The following is a 27,645-nucleotide window of genomic DNA, read 5'->3' as shown; positions in this document are numbered from 1 at the left end:
AAGGCAGGCTAATCAGGGCACTTGGGTTTAAAAAGGAGCTCACTTCAGTTTGTGGTGCGCGTGTAAAGAACTGGGAGCAAGAGGCACTAGGAGCTGAGAATGCATACTGTTGGAGGACTGAGGAGTACAAGCATTATCAGACATCAGGAGGAAGGTCCGATGGTGAGGATAAAGAAGGTGTTGGCAGGAGGCCATGGGGAAGTAGCCCAGGGAGTTGTAGCTGTCACACAGCTGTTCCAGGAGGCACTCTAGACAGCTGCATTCCACAGGCCCCTGGGCTGGAACCCGGAGAAGAGGGCGGGCCCGGGTTCTCCCCAAACCTCCCAACTCCTGGTCAGACACAGGAGGAGTTGACCTGGACTGTGGGTTCATGAAAACGGTCAAACTGAGTGCTGCCGTGAAGCTCCAAGGCGAGCAAATCTGCCAATAAGCGCAAGACCCACTAAGATAGAGGAGGAACTTTGTCACACTATAAACAAAGATGCCCAGGATTGATATAAAGGATCACTTACTGGAGGATTCCCTGCACCTTGAAGTCTTTAAACCATGATTTGAGGACTTCAACAGCTCAGACATAGGTTAGGGGTTTGTTACAGGAGTAGGTGGGTGAGATTCTGTGGCCTGCGTTGTGCAGGTAGTCTGACTAGATGATCATAATGGCCCCTTCTGACCTTAGAATCACAGAGTTTATGATTGAAGTGTGATTTTAAACAGATTTAGTTAAGCCAGTTCAAAAGGCCATGTGGATATTTTTATTTCAATTTAAAAAAAGCTTATTCCAGTTCAACTTAAGTTGGCAACATACTTAAGCTAAACTGAAAAAAGCCGCTGTTAATCGAAGTGTTCACACTGGGGTTTGCACATGTAAGTAAACTAGTTTAATTAAATCAGTGCAAAACTATGGGGTTGACAAGATCTATGTCAACCATTTAATAGCAAAACTATTAATCTAATATATTCTATATATGCAATATGAATGAGTTAATATTATTATAGGAATCTGAACTTGTATTTCTTTACATAAATGTTTAATGTCAACTGGAATTAGGCACCAAATTGAGGTTTCACAAAAATAAGCTTCATGAGACCTTGGGTAACTGAAATGTTTCTACATATTGGTTACCACTTATTCAAAATTCAGAGAGAGAACATTCCACCTGCAAAAAACCCCAACATACCTGTCCAATTTTTATGAATGTTAACATTTGTAGCCATGCCTGGTTTGTTAAATGTGTAATCAGAGAGTTTTCACTCAATTCAGTAAAATCACTGGAGATGACGTGCCATGGGTAGTGTAAAGATGCTCACTATGTAATATGGTAACCTCCTGTTAGAGAGGTCTGATGACTGTATTACTATAGAATGACTCTAAACAAAAGCTCATTATTGTAATAATAAAACACACATTTCTACGGTTTTTCTTTATTTCCATCTGAATCATCTATTCTACCTAGGGAACACAGGTCTGCAGCGTTTGCCAATCCAAACATTATGATGCTGCAGGACAGCCTGAAATTGAAAGAGCCTCTAGACAAAAGGAAAAACTAGTATGTCTCTTTCAATTTTTAACATTGGTTTCAACCCTACAAAGAGATCCCAGGCAGATATTTATGCCCACATAAAGTCCCAACGCCAAAAGCCTTTGCCGGATCAGGCTAGTGACAATTATAGCTGATTGGGAATTTTAAAACAAAACTCTTTTTCGTCGGAAAATGCCAATTCCTCAAACCAAAATATTTGTGGAACCATTTCAGTTTGACAAACTTCTGCCAGTGCACTCCAAGAGTCCTGATGGAAACTTGCCGGTCTACCAGCTCCCTTGGGGAACTGCTGGGAAGCCTGGGCTTCCAGAGCCTGCAGCTCTGGGGCAACTGTGCCATACAGATTGCCTCAGTCACAGACCCCAGGGCTTCCAGACTCCCTGCTGTGGAGCCAGGAGTATGACCGCCTCGGCTCGAACCAGGGCTCTCAGGACTTTTAAGATTCCCTACTCCATAGCAGGGGACTCCCCAGGCAGCCCTCAGAGTCCCTTGGAGCCAGGAGCTGCTGACGGCTCAGTTTCATTTTGGGAAAAGTTGAACAGAAACATCTTGAGTTTTCCAAAATGAAATTTGTTTAGAATTTCTTTTCCGTGGGAAAATATTTTCTCATGGTCATTGATCCTGAGTTTTGACCAGCTCCAGTGATGATACATCTCTGCTATTTCACAGTCCTGTAAATACCACTTTGTAAGTTGGCCTGAAGATCAGTCCCCAGTATTCACTACTGAGGTGGAAAATTTCAGCTTGCAAAGATCTGCCATATGATTAATGCATCTAGAGAGAGAGACTCAAGTATTTTTACAGCAGAAAATGTGTATCAATTGGCATTTTCAGAACACAACAGATGGACAGATTTTGTTCAAACTTTCCTGAAATATCATTTATTTTAGGACTGAGATAACACATGGAAGATTTCATCCAGAAAATTATTACAAAAAAATAAGCCTAAAAAACTAGGAAGTTATAACAGAAGGCACAACATAGGTGAATGTTTGTTACTGAGGAAACTCTAGAATTATTCATATATTGGGGGTCGAAGGGGCGGGGGAGAGAGAAAGAAGCACAGCACTTTAGGGCATGGGGAGGAAGAAATCTTGCTTTGTAGCAGAGATGGGCCCAAAGTTCACTTTCAGACATACCCAAAAGTTCATATGTATTTGTCTCTGCAGTTTTTGGTTTGACCTATTTCAAAGATAGATCCAGCTGTGAAATTCAACCCCGCCCCCCAAGTCTGAGGGAATTATGGTAAGTGCTTCAGATCTGGGGTTCTGGCTCACCCCTACTCCCACTGCATAGGCATCAGATGTTAAAAAAAATGGTTATGTTGGTCATTATTTTTTGGAGAGGGGGATAAATTGGGTAAGGAGTATAGTAATGTTGTTATGATGGGATGGACTTCATGTGCTCCTGTACACTTCCACAGGGGATGCATTTATTATTCTACTCTAAGTAGCAAGATGAATACATATTTTATGATCTATTAAAACGACAGACACCAGGCACATGTGCCTTTAGATGAATGGTCAAGTAGCTTTAAAATAATTGTATTTTTCGTACCTTAATACAACTGAGAAATAAAGATCCAAACCTGGTATTAAAAACAAATTATTTCAAAATCTCCACACACTTCACCTGAAACGTATCAGAAGCATAAAAATACATATTGTTTCAAAGATGCTAAGGATTAGCTTCGGATGTTCTGAAACATTCACAATAAAGGAGCTAATGACTCAGGGGACTGGCAACAGGACGTGGGGTCTTTCACCTCTTTTAACATCAGTTCATATCCAGCCTGGGCTCATAGGAACCCAAATTCCTCTGCCCATTGCCTGATGACTTAAAACACAAAAAGTTCTTATCAGACAGTTGTCCATGTGACTGAAATCATCATCAAACCTGATGCTCTTGTTGGCAGTCTCAGCAGAGAAGCCAGAAGCTGATTGGGCATGGAGATGGATCAACCAGAGATGAAAAAGTCCTGTTGGACTGTTCAGTCCATCACCCTCTCTTGGAATGGAGGTCATTTCATCTTCTTATCTCTAAAGGTAGCTCCTCCTGGTCATGAGGGCTACACACTGGGATACATCCTATTACATTAATGAACTCTCAGTGAAGTACAAGTATATTGCCATGCTATAATATTTATTATCAGAATACTATCAGACACTTACCTCCACAAGCTTCATCATAGGCACTGGGTTAAAGAAATGGAGGCCACCAAAGCGGTCCTGCCTAGTGGTGGAGTTGGCTATGTCTGTTATTTGCAAAGACGAAGTGTTGCTCGCAAATATTGTGTTTCTGTGGGGAAAGGAAGTGAGGATTGTGTAAAAATGACAGCTATCTTTGTCAACAAGAAGGTCTGTGCTCTAAAGATCAACAGATTTCAATGGGCATTCAGTGGCTAATCATGAGTGTCTTTTTTTTTTTTTTTTTCAGCTAGCCTATTGTAGGCCAACTGTTCTTAAAAATACCCCATCATACATAGCTGACACTACCCTTCACTGGTCTTTCCATAGCATGCAACTAAAAATAGCACCGCAATGACCAATAGTTAAGCTTGTCTCTGAAAGTTGTATGAATTTGTAACTCCAAGAAGAATATATAGGTCTCCTCACTGGATCAAGAAAAGAGTTTTTTCCATGAAAAGTAGAAAAGTTTCATAGTCCCCATCACAAATCTCTTATTTCAGGAAAATTCTTCATTGGCTCAAAAGAGCCTATGGGACTTGTGCTGCTAAGTCATTTACATGATTTTGAAAATCCTATTCTTAGAAATCTAAATATGGATCTAAGAGTCTAGCTTTTGAAAATTTTTGCCAATAATCTTTTTACAGTATACACTGAGAGATCTAGACAGCAGACATATTGCAAAAGGAAGAAGTAGAGCAGGAAAACAGATGCCACGAAGAGACAAGAATTGCTGCATACAGCATAGTCATTCAGTAGACAGGACCATATCCAGATATGTGGTTGGTGGGGTGTTTTTTTTAGATTTATAATGGCAGGGAAAAGAAATCCATCCATTGGCATAAACCAGTTCTTAAATTTAAATAATTCATATAGTACCTTCTGTTAATGAGATTTCAGAGCACTTTTCAATTATTAAACCTCATAACACCTGTTAGATCGAGAAACTGTTTCTTCTTTGAGTCAGGAGAGCATCATAGATCTTGAGGCGTTAGAAAAACACTTGTTATGTAAAAAGAGACTGTGAAAGCCACTGCATTTTTACTTTATGTAAAATATCTGAATTTCTGAGTCTGACAATCACATAAATGTCTCTAAAAAGTCTTCCTACACATCTCCCCAGCAGCTATCCTTTAATCATTTCTCCCTGGCAACAGCACCACAAAACAAGCCTTAGGGCTTGTCCACACAGTGCACTAGTCCACACTAGCGGGATGTAAATTCTAGTGTGCACTAGCGTGTTGCACTCCTTACATTAATGTGCACTAGGGAACTTTTAGTGAGTGCCTGCAGGGTCCGCATAGGCCAGCTAGTATGCAACATGCTAGTGCACATTAGCATTTACACCTCTCTAGGCAGACTAATGCACTGTGTAGACAAACCCCCAGATTATTCTTGGGCAGGGCACTGAAAGAATGTTTTGCACCCACAATTCTGATATCAGTAGTTAAGATTTCTGAAGGTCAAAGAATATGAAGGACAACAATTCACGACCCACCCTTACTCAGAATGTTCACCATTGCTTCCAATGAATTTCCATACAGAAGTCTCTCATAAATAAACAAACCCAGAAGCAAACCTAACAGACAAGACTCCTTCTCACAAACTAATGGTTGCAGGGTCAGAATTTTTTAGTTAAGCTTCTAATCTCTGAAATGCCCACTTCTGTGGGTAAAAATCAGAACCTTACTGTTAAAGTAAAGCTTTGCATTGTTCTATAGATACAATTAGAAAAAAATCCTCATTAAAGCTACATTGTGTCCGAGTGCACCTTGCCCACATTATCTACTTAAACTAATAAACTGGTTTAAACCAAATTTAGATAGTAAAAGTTCCAGCTTAGAGCAATGCTTAACAACCTTTGAAAATAGCATTTAGTAAATGGAAATATTGACAAACCCTTAATGAAATCTTTTTGGAATCAGGTGTCCTTGCCTGCAGTGCCACCTAGTGGGGCCCAGGAAGAATCACACAGAATCTCAAAACTCAAAAGACAAGAGAAAAGAAACGTCGCCTTCCATGAAGTTATCCAGACTGTCCAGCTCCTTCTTTAAAAATGCTGAAGTTGTGGATGAAAGAATGCCTCCTTCTGGCCAGTTTTGTAACACAATTTCAGAATACAAACCACAAGCCAGACACATCAGCCAGCTCCTGGCTGGGGTTGCTGCCCTAACAGAAAGATAAATCCTGGATCAACAGAAATGATGATATGCAATGCCCACTGCACAGAAATGGGCAGTGTACAGTTAGGGAGGCAGAGAGAAAAGGCAGGGGGGTTCACAGAAAAAGAAATAATGAAGAACTCTCACTATATGACGACTGACGCACCTGTCTAAAGTAGAAGCAACATAAATTAAATGCACACATAATAATGGATGCAGGAAGTGACATGACAATCCTGCACTGGCCTATTTAGAGCAGGACAGGAACTGATTCAATGACAGTAGAACATGTGGTGCATAAGGAGGGGAACCCACCCATATCACTATTCTGAAAACGAAACTCAGAGACATTACCAGGGTCATTGATTATGTATGAAGAGGAGGCATCATAACCATTTCCAAATAGTAGGAGGATTCTCAAATGTAATCCTGAAAACAAGATAACCTGCAAACACAGTTAGGCAAAACCCCAGAAAGTAATTACACTTCTCTGTTTCCCTGTCACACAGTGCTGCTATGAGGGTAAATTCATTAAAGTCTGTAAAGTGCCAGCAAATCCTCAAATGGAAGGTGCCATAAGAATGCAGAGGACTACGCATACAAATCAATGGAATCAATGGCATGATTCATCTAAGCTGAAATAGAAACCCTGTGTGACAGCTGCAGCCAGAGCCCCTTCAGCTGCTGAGTGCAGATTTAGTGCTTTGAGTTGTGCTTGTACAAAACTTCTGTACTGTTAAAGCACTTAACTGGCTTAGTTTAAGTCAATTTGTATCTACAAGCATAAAATTTCAAGCAGTCAGCAGGGACAATACCTACCCCAATTCCCCAGTGCTCTCTGGGGATGCTAAAGTCCCACGGACTACCTGTTTGCCCCATGCAGCTTTCATTCCCCTGCAAAAGTATTAAGCTGTACAAACGGAGAGTCGGCAAGCCTGAATGTCCCATCCTCCCACCCCCATCAGAGTTCAGCAGCTCCACAAAGTAGTGAATTGCGTGGGGCTGCCAGGTAGCTTAATGAAGCTTAGCATCATCACAGAGAGATAGAGGCAGCCCCACCTTATTTGAGCATCTTAAAGACTTATGATTGTAGAAGCAAATCTGCTTAAAGCTCACTAACTTGGCTGAGCTATAAGCTAATTTACCTCTACAAGTTCCTGAGAAGATTCATAGCAGCAGGCTCCCCTCCTGTGAACCCTAAACCTTCAACAGTAGAAAACAATTCACCTGACACAATGTTTCTTGTGTCCAAACTCCTCGGAGAACTTATGTAGAAAACTATGCTCTCCACACAGAGGGATTTGGGTTTTTTCCATCTCTTATTTATTTAAGATGGGGGGTGAAAGGGGGGGGGAGAGAGAAAGGAAGTAGGCTGGGGCTCATTATGTGTTCTGCACAAGGGTTATATTTCTTGTAGCAATCACAGCTATAAAGTTAACTAAGTTTACTATGTGGGATACAGATGTATACCTGCTTCTGCATACTAAATGGAGGTAAGGGCAGCAAAGTACAATAAATAATTTAAGTCAACTCAAACAGTTTTCTTAACAATAAGCTGAAATGCTACTTGAGCTTACTTATGTGAAATTAGTTTACGGTTCCAGCTCAAACCTACCTATACAATTCTTGGTCTTCACTTCAACCTAAGCAAGCTACAGATATTTTGGGGAGGAAAGGTCTGTACCGCCCCTTGCCACAGAGAAAAACTGACTGGATCAGTCAGGGTTTTAAAGGTTGCTGCACTGTCACAGGGATTAGGTATGTTTTCAATAGCTCCCACAGTTCTTGGATTCTTCTCGTAAGGGAGAATGGGCTGATAGCTCCATGCAGCGCTGCTCAGTGCTTTGGCTAATTACGAGCATGCTGGAGTTCTGAGGGAAAAGCAGTAGTAGACACCTGGCTCACCCTCCAACACTGCAACCGCTCAGAGTGGCTCCACAAGGAGCTGCCACCACATTTGCTGAGCAGGAGTCTCGGCTCTGACCCTGCCCAGCTTTGCCACTGTCAGTGGTTTGAGTTACAAGGAAAGACCCAACCTTCCACCTGACATATAGCAACATATATGATCTGCAAGAAGAAAGGGAGAAAAGTCAACTAACCCAACACCTCATTAGCTCTTAAATCCATCTCACCAGCTCTTAAGCCAATTAGGCTTGTGGCTGGTTAACGAAGGGAGAAAAAAGGAAGCAACTTAGGAACCTGTCTCCTTTCCACTAGCAGCTCTTTTGTGGGTATGAGAATTATAGGCATGTGCACATACAGGGCACAGGGATCCAAAATTATTCCAAGCTATGGGGAAGGCACAGGAAGATGGAGACATAAAAATAAAAGCAAAATCCTTCATTCTAGGGTAGGGAATATATTAGAATTCCTTTTGGCTACAATCCTATCACTTTATTGAGCCAGTGGAGAAAAGACACTTAGAAGTAACATAATTCCCTTCTGCCACCATCCTTTGATTTCTGTGCCGATTTGAAGAAAGCGTGGGGGCAGGAGGATCTTCTTTCTTTCCTTCACGCACCTTCCCCACCACCAATAATGAAAATAAAAGCCTAATATCAATCAAAATACACAGTAGGGAAAATGCAGTAGTTGTTAGAAAAAGTAACAATCCACAACTACTAGCATTTACAGATATCTATTTAGTGACCCATCAGAGATAGGTCTGCTTCCATCTTACCATTCATTTTCTCCACGTGAGAAGTCATAGATCACTACCTTAAATCTCAGTAGAGAGAGCCAGGCATCCAATGCTACATAATGTTTAAACATATAATATGCAGCCACTACTGCTGGTGCAAAGAATGAGAGCAGTTGGTAAATACTGTGCTAACATATTAATTTATTTTTTTTTATTTTTACAGAGTGCCTCAACCACTTAGTGCATTTCCTGAATTTTTTCGAACAAGTGATACCAGTGAAAGGAAATCAGATATACTGCACTTTAGGCTGAAGCACACTCTATACCTTCATTTCAACTGTTATGCTATCTTTATAATACAAACAAAATTATTTGATCCTGGGTACTTATCCAGGTAGACAATCTCCCCCAAATACAAACACTTCTCCATAGCCTGAACTGAATAATTTGCAGAGGAGCAGGAATGGAATAGAGCTCTTTAAAGGGGGAGGGATTCTGTATGGAATTCTCCTCCCTGGGGAATTTCTTGCCCTCCCATACTTGCCAGTTGGTGGAATCTGGACTGTATTCACATGTAACTTTGTGAGCCACACAATAAAATGTCACCCCACCCTGGATGGTTTGCTGTACCTAGCAAGAGAGGAAGGAGGAAGTCATCTTCACTAGATGCAGGGAAATATCACATCTTGTCCCTGAGCCCTACTTGATTTAAAAACCACAGACTAGAACTCACGTATTGTATGCTCTTCGTATTATCTGTATAATAATCCTACCAATACCTGTGTCAGGAGAACTTTAAATTATCGTTCTGTGGGTATATTTGGGTTAGGTCTTGCACAGATAGTTCTAGTTCAACCACTTTAATGCAGGATTACAACTCAGTGGTACCAACAGTATTTGTATGGGTGCTGGTACCCACCCCAGCCACTGTATGCGAGTGATGTTTATCTCAGAGGATACAAGCTGCCTAAATGCAACTCTGACATTTGCTAATCCTTTACTGATCAGAACTTCTGCAGCCATTTTTGAAAAGCACATGACAAAATGAGTTTGGAATCATGATTCTCGCCTCTTCAGCCACCTTGATTGATTATTTATCAGCCTGACAAAGTAATTGATAATATTTTCCATTTTAGGACAGGACTTGTCAGATCTCCATTTCTATAACACCAATAAAGATTAAACCTCTTTGGTGTGAGCAGCTGGGGGAAAGGAGGGGAAGGAGGGGAGCAGGAGAAGGGTTTAGTTAAATAATTCATTCTAATTGGTTCACTGGCTTCTCTATATTTTTTTAATCTTTGCTCACAAGCTGAGACTGGAGAATTGCTCTCCCTTTGTTCCCTTTAGAAGTCAATTCCTATTTTAATGTGGGGAGGGAAAGAATTCTGCATTGCACTCGTGCTGTATGCATATAATTTGTGAAGAATATTTGGGTGAAAGATGGAATATGTGTAAAATATTACACAGAAATAAGTTGGACAATTACATCTTTTGGTTTGCTGGCTGCCATGCTAAACAACTGCCAATATTAAAAAGTTATAAAAACAAGACCCTAAAACCACTGCTACAGAAAAAGAAAAGCTCAGGCCTAACGTTTCTCTTTGACCTGAAAAACATATTGTTGGAACAATTAAACAAACAAAGAGATCCTTAACATGACATGCAAAAGTATACTACAAATCCATGGAACAGAAGGAATTTGCAATGAACTCATTTTCTGTCTATGCATACCATGAAATCTCTTGAATGAGGCATAACATGAAAATAAACTGGGTAACTACACTTGCCATGTGTTCAGAAAATCAGCAATTGGCATGTCAAATACTCCATATCACATGATAGTCTGGAAGCAAAGGGAGCCTAAGAAAACCTTCTTGCTTCAGTGTAGAAGCTAAGAAAATGACATAAAACTGTCATTTAAAAAAAAAGATATTAGCTATAAATTTCAAAACAACGTAAGAGACAAGTGGTGATGGATTCCAGTTCATTCTGTTTAATCATACATACTCTGGAGCAAACTTGTCCACTCTCTTGAAGAGATCATTTTTCACTTGCAGGTTCTCCACAATGGCCTCAACCACAAGGTCGGTGCTGTGTACCACTGCTACTGGGTCTGTGTTCACTGTTAGGTTCTTTAAGGTCTTCTCAATGAACTGAGCAGCAGCCTGAAAGGTTAAACAGAAGTCACAAAACCTATTTCTAAAAGGTTTCATTTCTTTGGTATGAAAGTTCTCATAGGTCAATTTATTTCATTGGTTGCTTTTTTGAGCCTTAAAAATATTAGGCGTTATAACTTGCACTATATTTCCAGATCAGTTAGAAAGCTTTAAGTTTATGAGAGTACTATACTTCCACAGATGGACTAAACTTTCACAGCAACTCAAGTCTTCTCACAAGCAAGGAAGAGATCCTTTATTTCATTCTTTTACGATGACTGTTCTCCACCCCACCCTTTATTTCAACCTTCAGAATGACAGTTCCAGTGAACAACTGACTTATCTCTTCAATACTTTCCCAAGAGAATTCTGACCTGCCCTCAGTGAAAATGGACTTCTTTGGTTTTAAACCATTATATTGTTTTTCCTTCCATAAGCAAGATATCTGGTTTCACAGCTCACTGTTATAATTCAAAGCCCTTCACAGACACCTCAGGAAATGAAATGGCTTACAGGCAACATCCACTGTATTAGAGTTCTGCTGGGAATGGGAACAAAATTTCGAATCTCTTTTGTGACTGCCAGAACTGTTAATCACTGACACAGTTTATGAGGACAGATCAAATACAAAGGCAGGCTTTTTAAACGAGAATAGAGATCCAGTACAGCTGAAAACAGACACTTGTATACTACATTTTGGGGTCTAAGAACTTGTCTATACAGGGAAATTTACCAGCATAACTATAGTACTATAATTATACAGCGATAGTTATGCCGGTATAACTCATGTGGACACTTGTACTCCAGAATAAGAAGTGCCTTTTCCCAATTTAGCTTATACCGGTTCCAGAGCAGCATAAGCTAAAGTGGAAAAAGACATTCCTTATTCTAGAATATGAATGTTCCTACAGGGAGTTATACCGCTATAACTATAGCTGTATAATTATACTGGTATTTTTATGTTGGCAAATTTCCCCATGCAGACAAGACCTTATTCCTGCCATGGGTATGTCTACGTGGTAGTGCAGACACAGGCTCTGACACATGCTTAAAACCAATCTCCCTACCATCCACACATAAAGCCTTCTATCATATGCTTGTTACCGCCTCAGAACACAGGCTTGCTGGCTCATGCAGGGGCATAGATATAAGTGTCTTGCTGTGGCCCATGTCCCAGCCTTCCCACTTTGCAGTGAGGACATAGCTTAAGCATGTGTTGCAATGCTTGTGTTCTGATAAACCACCAATGCTATCCCACAATTCCTGGGGCCTGTATGCTCCAGCTCTTCTACCTCTCAACTTCTCACTCACCCCCAATGCATTGAAAGCAACCTGTTAGTTCAAATGCAACTGCTCTACATTTAACCCTACGTTGCATACAGACTGCTCAACTTCAAACACAGCTGAGCCTTGCTTGTCCAAAAAGCAGAGAGAACTCCATACAAGGTTTCTTGTCAGTCTGTGGTGTGAGGACCACAAGACCCAAGATTCTGGCAAAAGCAACAAAAACCAGTACAAGAGCTTGGCAGAGTCAGGGATCAACCAGACCACTGTCCAGTGCGGAGTGAAAATCATGTACCTCAAGATCATCTACTGCAAAGCAAAGGATGGGAATGGTCAGCCCGGGAACTCCCTGGCCACTTCTGTTACAAGGAATTCAATCAAAAGCTGGGAAGCACCCCAATAGAGAGTCTACAGTCCTGTCTCCTGAGTCAGGATGATATGCTTAGAATCCTAGAGGCAGAGAGAGGGAGACCACTAGAGTCACAGGAGCAAAACCCCAAACACAGCAGGGTGCTGGCATCAGGTCTGCACCAGGTCATGGAACTGGATCAATTAGGGGACATCCTGGGCCCATATTCACATTAACTGTTTGGGGATTGATCTGAAACTGCCAGGAGAGGAAGTGACAATGCAGCAGGAGCTGTAATCTGGTAAATGGCACCCAAAATCTTGGTTATTATAACAAGTGGGAGAGATTTCCAGGCTATATTATTGGTATAAAGAAAAATTACATGCAGGGAATTGTATTTTACTGAGACCACAAGTCAGGCCATTTCCCCACCCACCCCTCAGTTCCATGTGGGGTCCATGATGGATGTCAAGAAAGGAAAAAAATGAAAAGGAGCAGCTAGTGATAACTTTTTACTGACTATATGGTTATTGTTAGAAAAGGGGTATTAGTCTCAGCAAGTGTGGGTGCATATTTCACCACATAGTGCTACGTGTGCAACTCTGTCACACCAGCATGTTGTTTTGAGTTTCATCACCGCCAGCACTGGTGCAGGTCTCTTTCTGGATTACCAGTCCTAATGGCTGCGGTGGCTGAATTTCGTCGCCTGGATCCCTGTCCACTCATGGCATGCTGTCCAGGATCATCCAGGGTGGAAGTGGCAGTGGAAGGTGGTCTTTTCCATAGCTATAAAGCATTTCCATCCTAGTTCAGCATCTTACTGATTTTTGCCTGAATTTTCACTCACTCCTAGCTGGTAAGTGCTTGAAAACTTTTCATGCAGCAGAAACTATATGGTTGGTCAGATTCCAGGGCAGGGCAACTTATTACAGCCAACTCTGTAGCTCACTAGCCCATTCCTTTCATAGATATGCTGTTCAGTCACCTGACACTGGAAAAGCTCCTTTGCACAGAGGAATGGTATTCCTCTGCTGGCCTGAATAGATCCCTCTGGTACCTCTGGCAGATGTATGTCTTCTAAGACTTACTTAGCCTGAAATAATGTTAAAATAGAAACTTATAACAGACCCTTTGATATGAAGACCCACTCCACCCCCCGCTGTGTGGGTGAAATTTTTTAAAGTTGATTTTTAAATGACTCTAATATGCAATTCTTACTATAATGTATCTGGGCTAGCAATGTGGCTGGCTAGACCTTCTTAACAGGCCAGTTACTAAAGAATGAATAATAATAAAAATAACACCACCAAGGAGATAAAAGTATCAGCCTGTGGTCTTGCCATAATGCAGAATGTAAAAAGGGGAAAGAGATTGCTTTCTTCCCCCGCCCTGCCCATGGACACAAAATAATGCACTTTTTCATTTCCTTGGCAGGTCCTTCCACCTCTAGGCATCAAACTAGAAGTCTTGGGGAGCTGACACGCAACCAGCAAAAGGAAAAGTGTCCAGGACAAAATGCTGCAGGACATTGTGGCTATGGCAGATGAGCAACTGGCCTTCCAGAAAGGGAAGGAGGACTGGAAGGTTCAGAGGGGGAGGGAGACAGCCAAGCTGGAAGAGAAAATGGTGGCATCATTCCTTGATCATGAACAGAAACCGAGGGAGGAGGACAGAGTGCAGCAGAAGCACCCATGTGAGAGGCTGCTTGCACTCATAGCCACCAGGCAGCAAGTCCCAACTCTAGCAAACACAGAATCCTGGCCATGCTACCACTTCCTGCAGCCTGTACAGCCACTGGACAATTCAGGGGTTCGGTGGGCCATGAACCACACACGGAACAGTACATTTACAGACATCGCACACAACATACCCCACCAGGGCAAAGGAGAACAGGCACGCAAGAGACATTCAGTTTCACTACCAGTACAACTGTAGTGGTTGAACTTATACAGTTTGCTACTTCTGTCTGGCGGTTTGCTTATTCTGCTCTTTGTGTGTGTTTGTTTTGGCTTTTTGATGGCAGCTGGGATGCCAAGGATTTTTCAATGTAATTGGAATGAATATTTTTCAATAAACTATTTTGTTTGCAAGAAGAATAAGTCTCAAAGTTCTATCCAAAGGATTTATTAAATCCCAAAGAATCAAAATCCACGACATAGCAGTAGCTTAATGTCTACATACAATAAAGCAGTGGCACATAAATTGCAATGTGCCCTGTTCGTTAGCATGTTAAAAATCACATCCTCTCATGCATAGCATCCTGTGAACACACAAGGCATTTCTGATTTCCCCTGCCTGTCCGGATCCAACCTCAGTCGTGTCAGGTGCATTGTCTACTTGTCTGTACCAGGCTTGCAAACCAGCAGCATTCTGAGTCCACTTCAGGTAAAATTCTCCATTTTGTCTTGCAGAAATTGTACAGTGGACAACAGGCCACAATAATATGGATGGCACTGACAACACTGACATCCAAACGTTTTACTAGATGACCGTTTTGGTCCCTGCTAACCCTATGGTTCCACGATTCTAGTCTCATCTTGCCTTGAGTCTGCCAAATGCACACTCCACCACATCCGGCAACTCCTGAGCCTTCTTTTGCCAAGTCCTCTAACACTAGGGTATAGTTTCATGAACCATGGCAGAAGAGGGTATACAGGGTCTCCTAATAGAACAGGGAGCACTGAGACCCCACTAATAATAATGTGGGGGGGGGTACATGGTTCTCACTTGTCCAAAATGGAAAATGCCTGATCTCCACAGAACCCTGGCATCTCAGTGTCCATGGCACGTCCGCAGAACCAGTACATCACAGTGTCCAAGAACCTGTCTCTGTGATTGACCAAGGCCTGCAGAACAATGAAGTATTACCTTTTGCGGTTGACATATTCATTTGCTCCTGGAGGAGGGCACATTATGGGCCAATGGGTGTTATCAATGGCCCCAGTGCAGTTTGGAAAGCCCACTCTTTCAAAGCCAGCCATTATTTCAGGCACATTAGTTATGCCCACCAGTAAGCTGCAGTTCTGATACAAAGGGAGAACATGTCTGTGGAAAATGCAAAGCTATGTTTCTCCCTTCCCCCATGCAGTGACTTAAGCAAGTCTATCTGAGGTTCCTTAAATGGTATCATTACAATCTTGTAATCTCTGCTTTTGGGTAAAGTTGGTGTATAGTGCTTTATAATGGTTTAAAGAAATCTTACTATTAGATAAGGATAAGTAACGTACCACTCAAACTTTGGGCTTTAACCTTAGTTTTCAAAGACTTCCCAGCTTTTGAGGTTAATCTGTCATTTAAGACTACAATCTGAAAAACCAGAAAAAGACACGATGTACCAACTTTCCCAATCAAAAAACCCTGCAAATATTTTAACTTCTTATCTTCCCAGCTTTTTGAATGTATTTATAATACTATTCTACCAATCTGAGTCTCCTGTATTCATCTGTGCATTAATTGCCAACAATCACAACATTAAAATAGTAATTCTACCAAATTCAATAAAATTTGTCCAGTGGTTAAAAATACCAAGATGTCACCTCAGGCTTGTCTGTAAACATCTTCTTTGTCATTCTTTTCAAACTATCCTCAATCCCTTTCCTGGAGTTCTTCAGGATTTCATCAGTCTGGTCCACTAACACCACAGTGTGACCAGTTGCTGCAGCAACCTGGGGAGAAGGGGGAGGGAGAGAGAGAGAGAGAAAGGAGCTATTAAGAATGTAAAACAGACAAGTCAATTGGGCTAATAGGAGGAAAAATGAAAAAGGGGTGGGTAGAAAATTAAATTTAACCAGTTACACCATAGGATAAAGAGAACTGAGTTCATATCAAATAATCTTGATTTTGTATTTGGCACCTAAATATTGGCTCATCTATAAACAACATTTAAAAAAAAGAGAGAGACTGTCAGTTTAAAATCTTAAAAAGCACTTAATGTTCTTACTTACGTTACAAACAGCTCAGATTATTACAACACAATTTTAAAAAGTCAGCTTTTTACTATATATGTTACTTCATTATTTATTTGCAGTGATGTTGCAGCTGTGTTGGTTCCAGGATATACAAGACACAGACTGCTAAACGTAAGGGGTTAAACACACATGGTGGGAGACCACTTAAAATGAAGTGGGCAATTGAGGGTTAGCAGGCAAAGGGATGTGTTACAAATTGTTGTCATGAGATATAAAACCAGTGTCTCTGTTGAGTCCGCAAAAAGAAAAGGAGTACTTGTGGCACCTTAGAGACTAACCAATTTATTTGAGCGTGAGCTACAGCTCACTTCATCGGATGCATACCGTGGAAACTGCAGCAGACTTTATATACACACAGAGATCATGAAACAATACCTCCTCCCACCCCACTGTCCTGCTGGTAATAGCTTATCTAAAGTGATCATCAAGTTGGGCCATTTCCAGCACAAATCCAGGTTTTCTCACCCTCCACCCCCCCACACACAAACTCACTCACTGATCGCTTTAGATAAGCTATTACCAGCAGGACAGTGGGGTGGGAGGAGGTATTGTTTCATGATCTCTGTGTGTATATAAAGTCTGCTGCAGTTTCCACGGTATGCATCCGATGAAGTGAGCTGTAGCTCACGAAAGCTCATGCTCAAATAAATTGGTTAGTCTCTAAGGTGCCACAAGTACTCCTTTTCTTTTTGCGAATACAGACTAACATGGCTGTTACTCTGAAATCTGTTGAGTCCATGATTTCTAGTGTCTAACAAAGTTAAGACTTTATGTTCCCAGGCTCGCCTTTTGAAGGTGTTGTGCCGATTTCCCTAAAGGATGAGTACTGAGAGTCAGATATGGAGTGGCTTTGTGAAAAGTGTTTGCCCACAGGAGAGATGGTATTGTGTCTTTTTAGATAATTTTTCTGTGAGAGTTCATCTAAGGACATACTGATTGTAAGATTTCACCCACATAGTTTTTTGGGCATTTGATGCACTGGATGAGGTAAACCACATGTTGTGAGACGCATGGATAGGCCCCAATGATTTTTGAAAGGGGTCCGCACACCATTTGAAATTTTTTAGGGGTCCACAAATGTAAAAAGGTTCAAAATTACTGTTCTACGAGGCTGCATTGCAATGTGCTATTACTATGTATTCCCTGTCTTTTGTTTAGTCTTTCTGAATGATGCTGAACAAAGTAATAATGCTTTCAACTTGGAGAAAGAAATTATTCAACAAAAATTCCCTTGAACTAGTTTATTGTTTTCTAAGGTGCTATACTAAAATATAGCAGGTGGCAGAAACTAGTAGAGAGAAGGGACTTATTAAAAAGACCACCACCTCTTTCAGGCCCACTCTTACACAGCCACATTCACAGTTTCTTCTTTCAAAAAAGAGAAGAAAAACAGGAAGAGGTGCTGGTCAATTTATTGTAGTAACATTGCACTAATGGTACTTTCCATCCAAGGAGCCAAAGCTTTTTAAAAATGGCTAATAAGAAACAAGACAACCCTGCGAGTTAAGTAGCACTGTCCCCATTTTACAAGAGGAACTGGCAGAAAGAAATGTGTGACCTGCCTGAAGTCACACAAGATGCACGTGGCAAAATCAGGAATAGAATAAAAAAATCCCGGTTCCTGATCCCATTGTGACAGAATGTACTCTTGTATTCACACCCTCCACCAGTGGTTCTCAATTTATTTACCATTGTGGACCACATATGCAGCTCTCTCTGTGTTATGTGGGCTGCATCCAAACAATATATATACTACCTGCATGTCCCTGACTGTGTTACATGGGCTGCTGCTATGCGCTGCTTGGGCCACAGGTTGAGAACCACTCCCCTACACACTACTATAATAATCTTTGTACAAATCATGTATTTTAAGGTATTACTTAAAAACTCATAATTTGCTGGTCGTTATTGTCATGGCAAAATACGTGTGGCAATACTGCATGTGAAATTACAAGATTCCACTGTGTTATTAACACATGTTCCAAACAGAAACTGAGAAACAAGTCTGTCCTAAACAAAGGAATACTTGCACTGCTTAATTTGCATTTAAGCAGTAAACAGAGACATCAAGCAGGAAGGGAAACAAAGGAAGCTAACAGCTGAGAAAAAAGCAGCAGGGAACATCCTTCCACATAAACTTTTTATCTCCTGGTACTGAGCTGGAAATGTTTTTCAAGGGGGTTGGGGGGAACTATAAAAAGGAGGGAGAAACACACCAAGGAACCACCCACCCCCTGTCCATCAATTCACTACACCGGAAGAGACAAAATAGCTGTTGGACTGGGGGAGGGGTCCTGATATAAGAAGTTTGATCAGTAAGACTGCTGAAAGCATGTGGTGAGAAAACTTTTTTTAATTTAACAATTTGTTAAATAAGCACCAACAACATTTTATCTTTATTTTTCTTGTAATCAATTCTGACTTTTATGCCTCATTACTTCTGCTCACTTAAAATTTCTCTCTTTGCAGTTCATAAACAAATTTTATTGTTTTATTTAATCCAGTGTGTTTAAACTGAAGTGCGTGGGAAACTCCATTTGGGGTTACAAGTTGTGTGCATATTATTTCTATTAAAGGAATAACAGGCTTAATATAACTTGTATTGTGCAGGAGAGGGCTGGGGAGTACAAGACATACACTTCTGCAGGAAAATCTAGGACTGTTGGGATCACCCTGCACTATAGCTTAGGCTAGTGAGAGCAAGAGTGTAACCCAAGTGAAGCCCGCAGGCTATAGTTGCACACAGACACTGAGGGTGGGGCACGCATGCTGGAAGGCTGTTTGTGAGGTTTTGTAAAGCAAGGCATTGCAAGGCAATCCAGGTTGCAGGGCAGGGGTGACACAGCTGCTTCTTAGTCTGGATTTTACTATAATGTTACACCTATACTTGAGCAACAGCCAACCTCTCCCACTTGCAGTACGGAAAGGTTTAAAAGAAGGCATCTTCCAAAGCCTTAAAAGAAAAAACAAGTCATTGCAAAGAAAGAAAGAAGTGCTGCTCCCAGGCAGTACCCCAGTCACCGTGGCTCTGGGATAACCCCCATATTTATAATTACAATAGGATGCAGTGAGCACAAGGAACAAAGACACCCTAAAGCATCCCTTCACCCTGAGGACTTGCATTCCTTCACACTAGGGTCCCTGTCAAGAACCATGCATGTTTCTCTCTATAAACAATTGCCAATAGGAGTCAGAATGTGTAACAGAATTCAATATGGAGTTCAGTTGTCTCTCTGAACTAATGAATTTTAAATAATGTGCACCTTCCTGAAACTTCAGCGCACATATTTATGGATTTCACCACACACTCATGTGGCACTGCATTTATTGAGAAAGGCCTTGAAGGCTCTTTCAGAAGAAATCCCAAATTCCCGTGATAAGGGTGTGAGAGATTATTTTTATAGAGAAATTAAAGTTATAGATGACTAACCTCACTTTAGGTAGCAGACAAATGTGTGGACCTCCTTCCACAATAGAGGCAACAAGAATATCAGAAAAAGCTATACCTCTGAGGGAGCACTAATGAGTTGTTAAAACTGGAAATCCAAAGTTAAGAATTCCTGGGATTTACTCCTAGTTTGCTTTGTGACCTTGCGCAAATCACTATACCTCTCTGTGCTTGTTTTCATGTCTGTAAATTGGGGAAAATAGCAGCAACCTACATCACAGGAGTGTTGTGTGGCTTAATTATTGTTTGTGAAGTGCTTTGAGATCTGTAAGTGAAAGGTGCTGTAGATGTTCAAAGTATTATTTTCCTCGTTAGATAAGTAAATATATTTGAAATAGTCCTGTCCCTGGCTTAGCAATCAGCCACTTGATGGACAAAAATGTCAAGTTAAAAGTGAACTTTACAAGTCAAAGGCTATAATGGCTGAACACTAAAGGAAAACAAGCAAATCCCATTTAAATATTAACCCACTGTAAAACACTAGATTACAAATAAGGATACAGTATCTTAACAAAATGAAATTTAGTTCTCTTGCAATTTAACGAGACTGTCAATCAATCTGTTCCTCCTCAAGCTGGTACCAAATCATTTTCATAGGGCTTTCTTCTTCTGCCTTATCAGTCAGGCAACGTGTGAAAGATTCACAAGAAAAACCCAAACTTTGTACTCTTCCGTGACAAATAAAGGTTGGAGCATTGCGAAGAACACTCTGAACACAAATATACATTGGAAAGGCACGGCTTATATTAAAATTTAAAAAAATCAATAAATCACATCTACATATTTTGTACCTCATAGTGTTGCAAGTAATCCCTCTGGCATGATCCTGCACTGAGTCCAAATGGACAGGCTGCATGCCTCACACAGAACCCCACTGGCTTCAGTGGGACAGCATGGGAGCTAATTTCAAGACTGGGGTCTAGGATTACTATAAGAAAGTCTTTAAAAATATTTGTTTTTGCAGCGTTTGCTTTGTGCATAACCACACTTTGTGTATAGTTACCATTTCCCCTTCATAGTCAGATTCTCCATTGTTTTGTCAATCCCCACAAACATTTTAAAAGACTGGAAAATGTTACTGTACAATCACAAAACGGGGTAACTCAGCAGTAGGTGCAATATCTGAAACTACTTTTAATTCATTTTTTTGAAAACGAACCACCCTACATGTTTACTGCATCCCTACTGAAACTGAATCCAATTCAAATCTATGCTAACAGGAACGTGGAGCACAAAGGGGACGAAGAAAATGAATGCATCAACTCTACGCTGAACGGGTTGTTGCAGTTTCTCACACATTTTTATGCAGAGATAAGAGATGACTACATACAGGTTTGAACGTATTCAAAAGTTGAAACAGAGTGTTTACGTAAGTCTCAGGTTATCAGATGTTTAAGAACAAAGTTTTGAAGATCTGCCTACATAGAGCATTTATGCAGCTAATTATGCTCAGAGTTAAAATATCAAGCCAAGGTAAGTGACTCATGGCAGAAAAGTTTTTAAGACAGCCTGTGCCAGAAACGACAAGACATAACAACAGAAACCAAAAGAGCAAAAAGGTGGCAGAGGCAGCGTTATTTATACGATGGTAATCCTCAGCGGCCCCAGGCACTGTACACACACACTCCAGGAGGCTCCTGCTCTCAAAGAATCTATGACAGTTCACATACAATGGCTGGGGTGACAACTGGCTGAGCCGGTTCCGGAGGCGCCTCCCGAGACGGAGCACAGCCCCCTCCTGCCGTGCCCGGGGGGGGGGGGGGGGGGGGAAGGGGGCGCAGAGGGCTGGGCAGGCCCGCGGCAGCTCGGCGTCCGGGGATAGCGCAGGCCAAGGCGCCCGGGCTGCAGCTCAAGGCGGGCCAGGGGCTGCTTGGGCCCCCGGCAGCGGTGCCTCCCGCTGTCCCGAGTGACAGGGGCCCGGCGGGGCAGAGACTCCGGGGGGGGGGGGGGGAGGAGCCGCCCCGTGCGACGCGCTGCGGGTCTCCCTTCCCCAGCGGGGTGAGGTGAGGCCCGGCCCGGCCCGGCCCGGCCGCTCACCTGGGCGATGCCCGCGCCCATCAGGCCGCCCCCGATCACGGTCACATGCTTCACGATCAGCTTCTTGGCGGCGGCGGCCGCGGCGGCGGAGGAGGACGCGGCGCGCGCGAAGCGGCGGGTGGCGAAGGCCATGGCGAGCGGGGCGAGCGGAGTGAGCGGGCGGGGGCGGCCGCACGCAACAGCCGCCCAGCTTGGGGGGGGGGCGGGGCCGCGGCAGCCTCGGGCAACGCCCACCCCGGGGGCCCCCCGCGGCCCTGAAGGGCGGCTGCTGCCCGCCCGGTCCCGAGGGCAAGAGCCAACCGCGTGGCTTCCTGGGGCAGAAAATAGGCAGAGTGCCCTCCACAGGGGCAAGAGCCACCCCCACCACGTCCCTGGGCATGCCCCCCGCCTCTCCCCCCAGTGCACCGCCGCCGAAGGCATGCGCTGCCGCCCTGACCCGCCCCCCATGATCATTAACGAGCCTTACTTCCTAATAACCAGCAAAAGGCAAAATGTGCACACCAAAAAATCCGTTTCAGAGTAGCAGCCGTGTGAGTCTGTATTCGCAAAAAGAAAAGGAGGACTTGTGGCGCCTTAGAGACGAACCAATTTATTTGAGCATGAGCTTTCCTGAGCTACAGCTCACTTCATCGGATGCATCCTTTTCTTTTTACAAAAAAAATCGGTTACATTTGTACCATGCCTCAAAATGCATGTCCCTTTTTTCTTCTCTTTAGTGGATCCACAAGCCATGGTTAGCAGGAATTCTCCTGCTAGAGATAAGCGTCCGTACAACCAAGCTGTCCTTCACTCCTATACTAGTTTAAAGAGAGAGAGAGAGAGAGAAAATTGCATAGAATGGAGGCCCTGATTTTGATTCTTAAAAGGTTTTACCAACTTCATAAAGTGAATGAGGTGTTCTGGGGGAAGCGGGGCACCTTCCACAGTACCACTCCCTATTTTGACGCCTCAAAAAGGACTGAAACAACAACACCAACAAACAAAAATCCCCTACAACAAAAATCCTATGCATGTTCAAAACAGCCCACTTGGTAGAATCTGCTACTGGTGGACTCAACAAAGCAGCTGCCTAAGATAAATACCATAGCAAAGGTCAAATCTGATTGCATGCAAGGGTATCACAACTGCAGTTACTGATTACAGTAATACCTCACAGTAAAATGTATGCTATAACATATAACAACAGTTATATGCTATAATATATAACTAGTCAATTTAGGCTAGTAAGTTTTGGTGTTAGTTCTAATGGGCAGTAAACAAAAATGAATCCCTTATTTAACAGGTGATCTTTTCTTTGTAGGATACTGAAGGCTGAATTATACCAGGCACCAAGCTCCATCAATTCCCACTGACTTCATTCAGCTTTCAGGGGACTCAGGAAACAAGCTTTAAACATGATTATTTATAATCATTTAATTGGAATGGTCTTCTACACCATAATAATTGATCTTGGAGACAGGTTTTGATACCATCAATGTAAATAAAAGCTTAGGGCCTGAGTTACACCTACAAATAGGGTACAGATTCAGGCCCTTAAAGCTGATTGTATAATCTTATTTGACATGTTCAAAACAAATTGAACCATTTTTGCTTGTACATGACAAGCATTACCCCAATGTTTGTTGAGTTCAAAAGATTGTTAAACATTTGTAGGAAATATTGAGTTTGTGTAGGAAAAAAATACAAACATTAAATTCACAGGAACAGTTTAAAAAGAAAACAAAAATATTTGGCATTTTGCATCTGTTCAAGGCAAGCAATAATTTTACATTTCCTTTTACCCAGCTTTTTCCATGATTGATAAATCTGTTTCACTAGCAACTGCCCTGCCATGAGACCATTCTAAAGATTTTAGCTCAACCTCAAAGCTGGCACAAGCGTACTCAACTGGACTGACTTAATCCCAGTGATTACATGAACTTTGGTATACAGAGGAATCTCACTTCTCCCTCTCTGATCTACTAAGGACAGCCTGAGCAAGCACCAACTGCAGTACTGCAACCAAAAGTGTTTATTAAAAAAAAAGTATTATGATGGGTTACCCCCCATTCTGGGGTGCCACCTGATGCAGTGGGTACCAATGATCCCACCTATTCCACCAGCCTGGACTCCCTTACCTTGTCCTGATGAGCCAGGGCCTCAAGCCTCCTCCAAACACACACACACACACACGTAGGGACACACCAGCTGCAGAAAGCCACAGACACTGAAATCAGTTCTGCCTGGGAAGACTCAACTAGGGAATTGCCCACCATTCAAGTGCACTCCCACTCTAGAGAGTAAACCCAAAATTGTTTTGTGCTGCACAAAGAACTGTACAGCATAAAAAATTGAAATTCACCCTCTCCCTCAATGTGGGGAAGAGATATGCAGTTTCCCACCCCCAGTCATGAATTCTACAAACTGGGATTAGAGAAAACAAAACAAGTTTATTAACTATAAAAGATAGATTTTAAAGTGATCATAAGGTTCAGCAAATGGATCAAAGCAGATTACCTTAGTAAATAAACTCACAAACTGAGCTTAACATACTAGATAGGTAGGATATAAATTAACAAATTCTCATGCTGTGTGATAAGCAGTCTGGCAGACTCTTAAGGCACAAGTTGCCTTGGTTTTCCCAGGTTTTCATACACAGACTAAAGATCCTTCTAGCCTGGGACCACCACTTCCCACAGTTCAGTCCTTGCCCCCCAGGTGTCTCCAGGTATGTTGTTTCAGGGAGATTGAGGTCCCCCTATGATGTCATTGTCCCCCCTTTTATACCTTCTTCCCATTTCCTAGAAAGCTCTTTTGCTGTGACCTTGGTCAAACAGTTCCCATTGTGTAGTATTATCTCTGAGAGGTTTCTATTGTATACAGTTCCTGGGGTAATCCTTGTGCTTGTGTGCATTTCCTCAATAAACCATTAACATTGTTTGGCCTTTCTACTGTTGTACCTGAGAGGCTGCTTGTGGGTGCTTTCAAACTCACAACGTTTCAGGAACGCATACACAGCCAAACTTCATAACTTCATACACGATGATAGCACATACAAACCAATGAGATATTAATGTCTAGCAGATCAAGACTTTTAGAATGACACCTCACAAGACATACTTGGTACAAAACATATCCTAATTATATGACAGTGGTGACTATTGGGGTGTCAGGCTGTCACAAGTATATTGTGTTATTTGCTTTCAAGTGCTTGCTTGGGCAGCTTATTATTCTGGGGAAGTTCTACAGCTTGCAATATAAAGGAGGTCAGACTAGATCCAATGGTCCCTTCTGGCCTTACAATCTATGTAGTGTTTTGAGTCTGTTGGGTTACACTTGGATCACACTTTCAGGCTTTTCTTCCCAACCATATGGGTATAATTTTTTTTTTTTTAATTACAATCTGAATCACAAGAATGTAGGTGCTGGACTTTAAGAAAAACACCTAGTATTAAGAGACTCTCTATAAAATCCCACCAGTTAGCAACATACTGTGACAAATTTTATTTGAGAGGTTCACCAAATTAAGTTGGTTCCTCAGGAGAAACTAAGTGCACTCAACTATCTTTGGCATTTTGTGCTAAAAGATCACTGCAACAAAAGTTGGTTTTGAGATACAGATGAGGTGCTTTGTTCCTTAGTAAACTTTATCTGATTGAAGATTATTCAGGACTAGCCAATTACAGCTGGAAACAAGCTTCACCCAAACAGAAATTCTTTTGCTCAGTATTCACAGATATGAACTGAACGCCTGCATTGAGCTCACCCCAGCTCTGCCTGAGGGAGACACTACCAAACATTCAAATCCTATTCACGTATGCAGAACAACATTAAGCAAAATAAGCAGAGCTCCCTAGTCAGGACTCCCAGGAGCACAAGAGAAAAAGAAGATCCGCTTCTCTTCAGCCAGGTGGACCCCACAGTATTTTGTATGAAAGATGTGAGGAGGGGAGAGCTCTCCTATTAGGTTCAGCAGGAGAAACAGAACTGCTCTCACCTTTATCTGATGCATGTCTTGATAATCTCTCTCTTTACAGTATCTCCAAAATGCTTCTGCTGACGTCTTCCTCTGCTGCTGCTGCAACCAAACGTACACCCCCATTGCTAACTTTCTACTCCTCTTCCATTTCAAATTAAAAAAATCCTTTCTCGACAGAATCATCAAGTAACAGGGTGGGGTTTTCAGGTAGCATTGCCAGCCTACATGGCATGATTAAAGTTATCTTCTATACTTAGATTGTTACCTCTTTAGGGAAGGGCTCATCTTTTCATTCTGTGTTTGTACAATGCCTAGTACAAGGTGGTCCTGGTTCATAACTAGGGCTTCTAGTGCTACAATAATACAAATAATATAGAATGATTATGATTTTGGTACAGACAAGGTTCCAATTCTTGGTGCTATTAAGGTGACACTCCCAGTTGCCATGTTCCCTACTCCCAAGTGTGGCATTGTATAAACAGAAACAATAATGATCTTTAATATTCTTGCCCTCTTAAATGGGTAATTTGTCACATGGTCTGCTTGGCTTGAATGGTATCTAAACTAACATCCCTTTTTCAAGTAGGCAATATAGCCCACTGGCATTTAAGTTCTTTAACCTATTGTGCTGGGGTGTGACCCTGTTCAACTTGTTTGCTCTCATGAAGTTACCAATTTAGTTATATCTTTACAAAGGCCATGTCTACACTACAGGGACTATAGCATCGTAGCTTTGTCACCAAACCTATCCTAGCATAATCCTGTAGTGGAGAGAGAGCCTACAGTGATGGAAAAGGTATTTCCTTCGTTTTAGGAACACCACCTCCCTGAGCGATGGTGGTAGTTAGGTTGACAAGCATAGACCCAGCTGTGTCTTGTTGAGAAATTGTATAGTCAATTGCTTAAATCACACTTTGGGTATTTGGTCTCTTGACCATATATTTCATAATGAACTAATAAACCAAATAACCACTTAGTGAGAGTTATTAATATGGTACAGGGAAAAGGTTCTGTACAATACCTGTCTGTGAGGAGCCATCCCAGGTAGCGACGTGCCCCAAGTTACACATGTCAGCTGCCATTATTTATATGATTTTACAAGTTACATTTCCTTACACATAAAAATCCAACCCAAATCCACCCATGCATCACTAAAATCCAACCCATCCATTTGTTCCAGTTCCCTAACTTGTTGTTCTGTTCCTTCCTTATCTTCGTGTTGGATACTAGCATTCCAGGTACAGTACTTATGCGTGAAGGTACTTCCCTAGCTGTGTACTAGGACAGAGAATGAATGTATCTTGACAAGTTTCCTAATTTTTTGCACCAAATGCTTACTTCACCAAATGCAAAGTGTTATGGGATACTTAGAATAAATTAACAGGATTATGGTATAAAACAATTTAGACTATATCACTGTTACAATATGTGTGCTTAATGCATATTATCTATATATATTGAGATGCTGGCTAGCATATATTAGTCAACAGTTTACACTGCGGTAACTGCAGCATAACTATGGTGCTGCGGGATATGAATTTTTCACAGCTCTAAGTGCTGTAGCTATGCTGACCTAAATTTTAAGTATAGACCAAGCCTAATTCTATTATATTTAAATCTTGTGTATGTAAACCCCCACAATTTTGCAGTACTGATAGTAGGTCATACAGGTAAAATCAGGCCAAGTTAACGTTATAGTAGCTTCACTTTTATACTTACAATGCTAACAGCAGCAAAAATTCCCCTAGGAGTACGGAGGGGAAGAAGTAGTCCAATGTAAAATTATGAAGATACTTACACTAGTTGTGAAGTGAGTTCAGTCTATAAAAGCAATGTGCTAGGGCTTTTTACATCCCTCTATTCCACCCAAGCTCCCGCTGTGCCACCATTGATCCTGTTCCATTTCAAAGACTCT

General features: G+C 41.8%; 1 protein-coding gene across 1 annotated transcript in view; it reads right to left on the bottom strand.

Annotated features, from left to right (window-relative positions):
- Positions 1–22,091, bottom strand: part of HADH (hydroxyacyl-CoA dehydrogenase) — a 35,132-nt gene extending 13,041 nt beyond the window's left edge. Inside the window, exons 1-4 of the mRNA XM_073340858.1 lie at positions 21,773–22,091; positions 15,856–15,984; positions 10,538–10,695; positions 3,713–3,839 (exon numbers count right to left, since the gene is read on the bottom strand). Coding sequence (XP_073196959.1) covers positions 3,713–3,839; positions 10,538–10,695; positions 15,856–15,984; positions 21,773–21,904 — 546 coding nt within the window. The 5' untranslated portion in view covers positions 21,905–22,091. The remainder of the gene's footprint in view (positions 1–3,712; positions 3,840–10,537; positions 10,696–15,855; positions 15,985–21,772) is intronic.
- Positions 22,092–27,645: the final 5,554 nt, after the last annotated feature.

This window comes from Lepidochelys kempii, chromosome 4, assembly GCF_965140265.1.
Source record: "Lepidochelys kempii isolate rLepKem1 chromosome 4, rLepKem1.hap2, whole genome shotgun sequence".
Lineage (NCBI taxonomy): Eukaryota > Metazoa > Chordata > Testudines > Cheloniidae > Lepidochelys > Lepidochelys kempii.
Note: the sequence above shows the minus strand (reverse complement) of the source record. Positions and strands in the feature narration are given on the sequence as shown.